This window comes from Sinohyriopsis cumingii, chromosome 11, assembly GCF_028554795.1.
Source record: "Sinohyriopsis cumingii isolate HCF-2022 chromosome 11, ASM2855479v2, whole genome shotgun sequence".
NCBI classification, from domain to species: domain Eukaryota; kingdom Metazoa; phylum Mollusca; class Bivalvia; order Unionida; family Unionidae; genus Sinohyriopsis; species Sinohyriopsis cumingii.
In genome coordinates, this window is record NC_142971.1 from 103380798 (window position 1) to 103392484 (window position 11687).

General features: G+C 35.2%; 1 protein-coding gene across 1 annotated transcript in view; it reads right to left on the reverse strand.

Annotated features, from left to right (window-relative positions):
- LOC149789190 (glutamine--tRNA ligase-like) overlaps nucleotides 1-10864 on the reverse strand; it is a 143189-nt gene extending 132325 nt beyond the window's left edge. The window contains exons 1-2 of the mRNA XM_089975334.1: nucleotides 10689-10864; nucleotides 728-884 (exon numbers count right to left, since the gene is read on the reverse strand). Coding sequence (XP_089831460.1) covers nucleotides 728-884; nucleotides 10689-10802 — 271 coding nt within the window. The 5' untranslated portion in view covers nucleotides 10803-10864. The remainder of the gene's footprint in view (nucleotides 1-727; nucleotides 885-10688) is intronic.
- Between the last annotated feature and the right edge of the window lie 823 nt (nucleotides 10865-11687).

The window sequence follows — 11687 nt, forward strand, 5'->3', positions numbered from 1 at the left end:
CTTTATCCTTGGAGATATCCTCAAAGACGATAAGAAGTTTCACTACAACTTCCAATGAAATCATGACATCAATACTTTACTAATTAATAATACAAAAATTGAGTTTCGATGTAGACGATTCTCTCATGAAATAAATGTTGCAAGTATTTGAAGAAAAAAAAGGATCTTGTTTGGTGGTGTATTGACAGTAAGTCTAGTTCCCAGCTATTTTTGACTCCCAACTTGGCATCATACTATTAAATACGACTCTGGGAACCAGACTAATAATATTTAAAAAAAGCAGCAATGTATTACACAGATGTTTTCGCATACATATGATGGTTGTGGAAACCAGCTGGAATATCTTTTACATGTTGGACATTTTGGAAATAAATGTTATTTATACAGAATAACAAACAACTTCATTGGAAAAAGTGTGTTATTAACAAATTATTATTGACATGATTGTAAAACGAGGATTCAGTCATTAAACAGCCCAGTTCGCTACCCCTACATGGTTTTCTTGATGTCTAAGAGGATTTTTTCAATTTTTAGAGGTCCCTTGGTAATTCGTGCCCTTGCTTATAGTGCAGTTGATGCTTGTGGAACCCGTTGTACATGAGCTAACAAGGGAGAGGTGTATATGTAAATGAAATTTCTGATTGTAATGTGTTATTGTCACTGATTAATTATTTACCTCATCAGCTCTGTTCATTCATGTATCTAGGATGGCCTTGTATGACCTTACCTTCTAGCTGTGCCTCTGTAATGATCTTTTTGGTGGCAATGTAGCTGACTAGGAAGTTCTGGTGTTTCCTAACTTGAGACTTCATCTTGGTAGCCACATGGTACAGGAATTTTCCTACTTCCTTGTCTGTAGCTGCAGTGGACGATGCAGCTGCTGCCTGTTAAAATGAAAACAAACGCAATCAGATATGGATGTAATTACAAATACTTTTTTTTTCAAAACATATTTTGACATTACACATGCATGCAGGTTCATTTCCATGTATGCATGCATGCATGCATGTAATGGTGTTTAGAATGCCACAGTCATGTTTCAAATTTAATGCTCGAACGAGTCAACTGTGGAAAATGAAAGTTGAGATTATGAGCTCTTGCATCTTTTTTTTGTAAGTGCTAAATTTTCCAATTATACATGAGTAAAACTCTTTAAAGTATGTAAACTGATCAAAATGCACCTATATAATTCCAACACATTAAATGCTTGTTTTGGCATTGAGATCTGCTGTTTGGCATGTTGCATAATACAGTGGTTGGTAATACATGTACATACAGTAAAACCTGTCTTGAAAGACTGTCCATTCTGCCAAAACAGTGGTCTCTCAAGACGCAGTCTCTAACAGGTCTTTGCTAAAAAGAAACTGATTTCCAAGGTCAAAATTCAGTACTGTTTAAAAGGAAAATTTACCAGAATCACTGTGCATCTACTGTCTTCTTTATTCATTATTACTAAAATATTCCATGCAGTCATCTTAAAATATTCTATGTAACAATAAAAATACACATCTATCATAAAACATGAATCACATTTATATTTGCTGATCACATACACATTACATAGTATATTAATTGTAAATTGAACAAAGATAATATTCCTTCAATGTTCATGTTTTCTCTTTTTCATTGGAGGTTCTTCTATTGTTATCAAGGTACTTATGTTCTCAATGATCATTTGTAACAATAACTGCTGTGGTTTTTATCTGGATTTGGGAAAATAATGGAATGTATATGTACCATTTAAGAAATCAAAAGACATAATTAACTCACCAAGAAACAAATATATATATAATGACAAAAATTATAGGCTCAATTAACATAGGACATAATTAAAGGAATTAACTTGACAAGCAAGGGTTGTAACCATCCACACAAAGGCAACTGATGATGCCTTGGTGTGTGGATTGTAATCACTGTAACATCAGAAGAACAAACAATACATGAATTTAGCAATGACAATCAAATCCAGAAGATGATCGATGCTTACTTAACAAATGTTTAAGACAATGATCTCAGGCATTCAGTGTTTATGCTAGGGCTGTCCTACTACTGGTACAGAGTAACAGCAAGGATGGAAAAAAGTCAGTATGTGACCAAAATTTACCAGTACAAATGCTAATTAAACAATCTCATCAATATAGGCTTTATCACTTGCAGAAAGTGGAGAAAATTATGCTGTAAACATTATAGTACGAAAATGAAATGAGGTTCAGACCTATACAGATGCTGTGTTTATAAAATGGACAGCATCACATGTCAACACCATGACACAATAGTTCATTTCAAACAGCATCACATGTCCAAACTATAGTTCATTTTAAACAGCATCAAGAAAAAATTATCACGTGAGCTTAACTGACTGTTACTTAAAGTACCTAATTCATTTCACACAAAGTATTTGAAACAAATCTGGTACTTTTACCGACATTTAATTATGCTGACCATAAAATTAATTGCTGCTGTGTGGAAAAACTATAGTATAATCCCATTCCAATTACCAGTCACCAGTTTAATCCGCACACAATTAACTTTGGTCCAGAGTTCACTTATAAAGCAAATAGTTAAGGTGTGTTAATGTACCACATAAAATGTTTATTTTTAGTGACTTCGTGTGAGTGAAAGCCTTCAACTTCAGATTACATGACTTACGTTCATCTATAAATGGAAACTGATCAAAATCCAAACCATGCTGCACTTCCCCCAGCACACAAATACATAGTTATTTTGAACAAGAGTAAATAAAAGCATGAATTGTAACCCAAAATAATGAACTCCATAACAAACAAATATCTCAATATTTAAGCATTTAGTTCTGAATACAGAATACCAATCACGGTTTTCAAGTCTGCGGAAAGATGTCACAATAATTTTTCTGATCAGTATCTCACAGGACAAATCAAAGTTCCCCTCAAGGATCACTTTCATCAGCTGAGATTCATTTCTTAGTTCTGCTTAATTAAGTACTGCAGGTTTTACCCATATCCCTTGTTGTCAAAATAGTCCACAACTAGCTTAAGAACTCAATGCTGTAATCACACAATGCAGCTGCTCTGTCGGGGAAATGGGGAAACATTCAATGTACCATTGATTTTTGTGATGATGTCTATGTCACATTCTGGAAAACATCTATGAGACTGTCAGTGAGACTGAATAAGTCTGTTCTCATGCACAGGGATATCAGCTTGAGCACAATATGACAGCTTGATGATTTTCCTTAAGTTTTGATTGCTGCTCTGAACGGACTTTTTGAGAGACCAAGATTTGCTGCAAGATTGCACAGTTCATGGACTGTGAAACTAACCACTGGCTTATGATACAAAACTTGACTGACTCCTTTTGACAAACTAGTTTCAACCTGCTCTGGACTGATGAAATGTCAGCTAGCATGTTTGTGATTGCTATGAGGAAAACATCTTTACTATCTGAATTCTTTGGCCATGGTATTGTTCAATCGTTGGGCTTCAAGCTCAACAACAGCTGGCCATGTTTCTTTTAGAGATTCAACAACTCTTCCAAGAGACAGCCATCTCACTTACAAAATCTTCAATGCTAAAATTATGCATTTCCTGAAAGCACATGGTTTCATGTTGCCCAGTATGGATAAAACTTGAAGACTTGATTGGCTGCATTCTTGTAAACTGCTATAGATGCATACACGACGAGTCATACAGTAAATGTGTATTTGGAAAGGATTGTCTTCATGCAAATGTACTCCATGCCTTCCTATCATGTTTAAGATAAACTGGATAAGTAAGAATGAAAAACTGAAATTAAGAAGTATAGATATATATTCGATCAAAATACCTCTGTCCGGTGGCAAAATCGAGTCCTGCATCTGATCAAATGAAGCTGCTATCAATGGACTAGAATGTTAAATAAAAATCGCTGACAACTAACAGGTAGTTTGAATGTATTTTTGTGTTATCTTGTCATGGGTGAGAAGTGCATATTAATAGATGCTAAGTATATGTCTATAATGGCAATACATCCTGTAAATCATATAAAACAGCACCACCAATAGACCTTCTAAAGATGTAAAGACCAAGTTCATATGTGTATCGATAAGGTATTGCATCATGGGTTGTGTATCATGAATCATATCAATATGCAGCAGAGTGTATTGTTTCACTTCTTCTATATCTTGGTGGTACAGTAATAGGTCTTTTCATTCTCAAGAGATGGGCATCCATAGTTTGACCTGGATTGGAAACTTAGTAGCTGCACATCATCCTGAGCCAGCCTTCATTTGTGTTTCTAAAGCAGTTGTTGTTTGGCTCTGAAAGCTTTTCACAACAGCGAGCATTATTTTCTGCTCTTTAAGGATGGTAACTGCACTTATATGGCTTGAAATATTTTGATGATCAACAAGCACTTACCGTTGACAGTTTTTTTTATCCTTTTGTAAATCCATTTACCAGTAATTTCTTTGCTTTTCCCACTGTACAAAAATAATTATATTTTTCCTTCAGCCTCTTCATTTCTGTGCCATGTAAGGTCTTCTACCCAGGCTTCACTCAACTCCTTGGTTCTTAATTTCTTTTCAGCAGTTCTTGATTTCTCTGTGCTTAAATTTTAAATACGTGTCATAAAAGGCAAAAAGCTTTGGATGAGTAATCCTTTGAAATTGGAATGTTATATTCGTCATCTGAAGCACTTGTACTGGGAACTAGCATAGATTTATTGTTATATTTTAAATGAACTTCTCAATCAATGTGCCATAATTGACAGATTCTTCAATGCAAACAGAAGGAAGCAGAAAGTAATTGCCTGAATTAATGTTAATGTCTATGAAACAAAAATAGGAGTCCTTGAATTTGTATTGTTTCATCTTGAATCAAATATCAAACACTTGCAATCCATTAAACAGACAAGATGACTCTCCCTCTAGTGCTGTGATGTTACCAACAATCAATAAATATAGCCAGCAGGTATAAGGGATTACTACTGTGAATAAGCCAGCTTCTTACACACTTTAACGTTGAGACACTTACCTTGCAAGGTCTTAATCTCATTCACTGTTTGAAAGTACATGAATACCAAAAGCCTCATCTTTTTTCAGCACAGACACAATTTTTATCAATAAAAAACAGTATATACCAGAGTAACGGAACCTCTGGCATTATGGATTAGCTTCAAAGACAATGGACTCAACTGCTATGATAGTACTTGCATTGTGCTGGTTTTCACAAGGCTAAAGTGAATGTGTGTATTTTGGGACTTTTAACATAGCTTCAACAATTTTGGTCATATTGCTATGATGTTTGCAGTATGGCAGTTTATAGTGATATTTAGCACTGGAGCATCATGCTGCAGACCTGTATCATTAAATCCCACCCAGTCACATTGTTTTCAAACTCCACTGACCTACATTTCACCAGGCTGAAACGTGATGAAAGCCAGGAATGCCAAAAATCAGTTAAAGGGATGACAAGAATCAAGAATCTAGAATGAAACAAAACTATCTAAACACTTTCTTCAACAGCAGTATAATTTTATTTGGTTTGTTAAATAAACATATTTTTTACTTCTGAGATTATCTTACCTGTCAACTTTTATGGGTTACCCATAATTTGTACATTTTTGTTTCATCTGTGTCTGGCCATACAACTGGTTTGTATGTTTCTTTCTTATAAAAATTTACAGTTTTTTGGGAGGGTTGGAGGGGGGTCTGAGTGGTCTGAAGTGCTCACCATTTGGGATCACTGCCATCTCACCTCGGTCTACATGGGTTTGAGGATCAGGCTTGGCTAATGTATGTGAGAAAACTTGCCAGTAGCTTCTCATGGATTGGTGGTCCTTCCCATTGTTTTCCAAGTTTCTTCCTCCACCAGTTATACTGGATGTCATGTATAGCCTATCTTGTGATGAAAAATGGCATTCATTAAAACCCTATGTTTTTTGGGGGGGTAAATCTTGGAAGTCTGGACATAATTTTTTTTAAAACTAAGCACGATCCAGAATCTTTTTTTTTAGCTATGCACAAGCAAGGTGAGGATAACTCTAATATGCTTTGGAAAATACATTTGGCCCTGTGATCAAAACGCTTTTATTTTGCACCATACCCGGTGTTACACTGATAACATATTGCACAAAATTATTGGTTTTTATGTCAAGTAAAACCAAATCTTGCATATCTGGCATTATTTGAACTTTAGTGTGCTTTTTAAGGTGAGGTAGAGGCAAAACAAAATATTTACATTGCATTTTATCATTTTATTCTGCCAAATACATGCTCTAAACATGCATTTTTAGAAAGAGCAAGATTTCAAATATTTTTTAAGATAATTTGTAAAATTGTAGCTGATGCATATTGCCTGAAATTAAGTTTTGAATTAAGTGGGTCAGATTTGTAATCCAAACAGGAAGATGCATTACCAGCATGATGGAAGAAGTAGCGATACTTAGTGATGTCATTCTCATGACTTGTAAATATGTTGAACTGCAAATTTATATAAACTTTTTGACCGAAACTGGTGCACCATATAGCAAATTCATAACTTTTCAAACACAATATACACACTTTTAATATAACTAATCACCAGCCTATGAGGTCTAAACTTATGGACTGCTACTTTGGCTATTTTGTTAATTTTTAGACTTCAATTTTTGGACAGCTCCTGGCATAATATCTTAGGGTTTATGGGGGAAAAATATAAATATGTAATAATGAGACCATGATAAATCCAAAGAAGTTAATATTACACCTTTCAAAATACCTTGCATGTATTTTTTTTTTTTAGTGACACTTTCGTTTTTGAGTTGCTCCAGACCTGGATTATGAAGCACTTAAAGATAAGGTTGAGGATTATTGCATGTTGGTTGATGAGTATGTGCCTGCATTAACGGACGATGGCCAAGAAAAGGACCTATTGTAGCTACTTGCTGGATATTATCAGCCAGAGAATTACTACTAGTGGCATCTGCTTCCCAAATCTGAAAGTAGTTATTCAGCAATCTTGCCTCACAGCAATGCAGACTATGACTCGCAGTGAGATATCTTTTTCTATGATGAAAAAAAATATATATATAGATTGTAGCAAGTCCCTGAATGCAAATACATCATTTTTACGGGGTAAAAAAAACACTAACACCTGCTGCATAGACTTTAAAACCTGATTGCATTTTGAAAAGTGCAAAGGGTGCATGTGCTGCTTATAATAGCATGTGTGTTACAACACACTCAAAAGCAAACGAATAAAATAAAGTTTCAGGGATGTAAATACTTATGTAAATTGCATAAAATGAGTTTGTGCATGGCATTTATTGTTTTAAAACTGTTGATCTTATATAATGTATGAATACATTTTTGTGTATAAGGTTTTTGGTATTTGTAAGGTTTTTATTGGTCTGGCCTACAGGTTTTCATCTCAAGGGGTTGACAGATGTGCATTATTTAGATGTTGCATCCAAAACAAAAAATATCAGGAGAGACATCTTACACTGTAGGACAATACAAACACCATATTACTGTACACTACTATTAAAGGGAGGGGGGAATGGATGGAACATTTTGTTAGCACAAATTATTCTTTCAAATACTCACAGATAAATGCTGCAGAATACTTAACTGAAAGAAATGGGACATCACTATTACCATAATTTTTCACCATTTCATCACAAAGTACACCACCCATCCACCCCCAACTGTACTGAAGCTGTACCGATGTCACTTTTTGCTGATTATACAGATACCGCATATAGCCAATTATTAAAATTGCCGATACCGATTATGAGACTGATTATTTCAAGAAACCGCCTGTTCTACAGTTAGTGAAAGCACTAGCATTTGATCGACAAGTAAACCATACCCTATTTGTATTATAACTAACAAAGCCTAAAATGGGTGCAGATTTATGTTAACAGTTCAAATGTGGTCTCAAGCTACCATACATGTGATAACTATTTCCCACATTTTATATCCCACCTTATTTCTTATTGTTAACTCATATATGCAAATAAAACTCTTTACTAAATAACATATTTATTCCGAATAAGATTTTAGGGGGCATATATGCTCTGTGATATGTTTCTTCATTCCCTCTTTTAATTTAATGATGGTAATCAATGCTTATATATACGGTACAGCAATGCCAGGTCATGTTGTCTTGTGTAAGTTTCATTGGTGGGAATGGAGATCATATTTGCTTGTTGAGAAAAAATCTACAGTATTCAGTAATCATTCCTGGGATTTAGGAAGCAATTCACTCACAAACAAGCAAAGCATGTAAAGCGTGGCCAAAATAAATTTCTGAACTTCTGGTTGACAGAGATGTACTCTGTGAAGCTAGCCATAAGGGGGGGGGGGGGGGCATTTAATTCCTGAATGCGTGAAATCGACAGACACATTATACATCACTTATCTTACATTGCAAAGTACAATCATAGGGTTTTACTATTAAAATGTCACTATCTAAATAAAGTTTCTTACAAAACTATTATTTAGAAATAATATAAATATAGATTTGCTTAATACCTGATGTTTCTATTAAAAAAAGAGAGACTGTAGGAAAGTAGATATTTTACATTTGATAATGCATTTATTTCAGGTTACAACAGCTACACCTTTGCACTAACGGTGATGTGCAATGCAAAGATTATGAAAGTAGTGCAAAACAGTCAATTAATAATTTATTTTGTAATATTATGGTTGTATTGCTTGTTGTCAATAACGTAATAACTATCCCATCTTTTTCTATTTTCATTGCCTATTACATTAATAGTCTTGGAAAAATATTCACTACTTATTCTGGCGACATTTTTTGATAACTGGCAACAAAATATTAAGATTGGCAATTTCTTTTGGTGACAACTTTTTAAAAGCCAGGACCGACCATGTAATGTGTATGCTGGAAGTTCAACAGCCACACGAGGCCTCATTGGCTGGTTGGCTGCTGTGATTGGGATGAGTGCATGCATTGATAATTTACTGTGCGCAGACAATCACTGGTAGTTTACAGAAAACGTGTTAAAAAGTATTACTTTTAAGAATATCCTGACTTTCAATTAACCCCCAAATCAAATGTTTATTCCTTAATTTCCACTGTTTAATTCTGATTTAAAGATCAAGCCATGTCAAGATGAATGTTATGATTAAATTTATATTTTGGAAATTTGTTTAAATTGGCACCGATTATTTCTGCCGATATTGATTATTCCAATAATCGGCTCGATTATGAGTATGGCTGATTAATTGGTACAGCTTTAACCCTTTACCTCATGCGAGTGTCTTTGGACGCTTCTACTCCATTCGCATGGAAGCGCCTTTTGACGCCTCTACTCCATTCACATGGAAGTGCCTTTTAACACCTGCTGTAAACATCAGCCATTTTGAGCTGGTTTATGTAGCGCCACCTTCTGGGAAAACCCCCCTATTAGTTACTACATTCATTTCTGTGAATGACAATTACGTTGGATCATGTGGTTACTGTTTATGTACTGGTCGATATCTGCTATTTAAAGTAACTGGGTCGTAATCTCCACTCTCCAAAATGGCGGTAGCGGATTTCATTCAGTACTTACGAAGTTTTCACGATTAGAATCACAACTATGAAAGATTCAATAACTTAGGTAAAGGCTCTGATATTGATGTAGGCAGCAATTAGTTTTTATAAATTATCAAATTCAAATGACTTAGTGATGTAGACGCAGACGAAAAACATGTAAAATTCGAGTATGGGAAACGGCAGCTACAGTTGGTCATGCGGCCTCACTGACATGATGGTGAACGAGTTCTCTCAAGATTTTAAAGCACATAAAAAATTCTTATGTGAAAAATAATTACACAGCTATAACAATCGGACTTTACTCTTAAATTTTTCCGCATATAATAGATGTGTACCAAAAATGTAAAATGGTTACAATTGCTGTTAAACGTAACATACACTACATTGCTTAACAGTTCACAGGCAGGCCTATGCGTATGCGGTTGGCTAGGTAACAAGTGTTCTATTTATAGCATGCAGCGCTTTGTCACTATGCTCTATGAGGTAAAGGGTTAAACTGTACTAAATTGTGCATCACCAATAACTCTTAAAAGTAAAAACATCAGTTTTAACCATATTACCAGAAACCGATTTCAGCATTCCCTGCATTCATTGCTTTCCAGCCAAATGAAATGTAGGCCAACGAAACTTGAAAACAGGCCCATTTCTTTTGTGAGAATTTAAATTTATTTGAGAAAAAAAATCAGAGAAAATAAAGTCTGACTAAAACATTACGACTTTACTTTGTAGAAAAGCGTCGTTATTTTAGTTGTCAGTTGTGAAATATTCCTGAAAATATTACTTTCGTAGCGGCGTCAGTCTACATCAAAACACGCTACACAGCGCCGTTAATTAGGCTGTAAGACTTTGACGCCCACAATAAAAATATCAGCATCATGGTCTTACATGTAGGACTAGGTCCCCGGTGGCTGAGAGGTTTACCGATCAGTGCCATCTCACCTCAGTGGATATGTAAGAAAGCTTGCCAGTAGCTTCTCGTGGGTCGATTGTTTTTACCCAGGTTCTTCCTCCGGCAGCTATACTGGTCTCCATCCATGTATCGTGTGCTGAAGAACGGCTTTAAACCCCAAGCAGTGCCGCATGTCAAAATTTGGGGTACACGATTGCATCACTCTGCAGCCCTATCGTTAAACGGGATTTTTCTTGACAGCAATATAGTAGATAATTACTCTGCTCTTGCCTTACCTGTTGGATAGCAAGCTTTAAATTTTGAGAGAGCTGGTCATTTTTCAAAGTCTCTCTGGCCTTTTGCTCGCTTAAACCGATGCCGACGAACAGTGCTACAGTTTCTTCTGCCATATTGTTGACATGTGTTTCCGGACAATACTGACAAAACTAGATCTCGACGCCGCTTTTAAAGCATTAGACGGCGCTCGTTTACTGTTCCGAGTGCGTAACGGTATTTCACAGGCATTGTATCAGTCATTTATGTGTGCTATATATATATGATATCGTATTTCACAAATTATCTCCTTTTATGTACGATAAAAGTTTCACAAGGTTTGCAGTCTGTCTAGTTCTAAGGTATTCGTACCAGCTAAAAGTGTGCTTGAGATTGATAGAAAGTAAATGATTTGTATCAAATTCGCTTTAATCAAAGTTTATTTCCTTTTATTATTCTTGAAACATTTACAAAACATAACCCTGGTTTGTACACCGACATATACACTGGAAGCATGTAAATACTTGCAAAATTATGATCATCGCAATAAGGAAGTAGCTAATACTACGCTATGCGGTATGTTGACCTTGCTATAATTAAAACAGTTTTATTTAGGTAGGATCTACAGAACACAGTACACACATATAAATACTCGAAAGAGGGTTGTATTGCCTCCAGCAATGATGAAGGCTGTTGTTAACAATGTTAAGTATTAAAGAGCAAATTTGAATAACCGAAATATGTTCTCTTTGTGATGAGAGTAGAGTTGTGTTGTAGAGGAAAATTGGGACGAAAGTGGCGGTGATAAAGTAGGAATAAATGAGAGTTAAGAGTTAAGTTACTGATGACGGAAAACCGTTCTGCATTTCAGATCTTCTTTCTAACCTGGATGTGCTCGTTAAATTTATCTTTCATCTCAATATAATTTTTTATTCAGCTTATAGCATGGATACAATTAGTACTCTTTTTTCTAGAACTTAAAGCAAGGATTTTTTTTCAAGCTATTTGGGGGTCACAAAAAT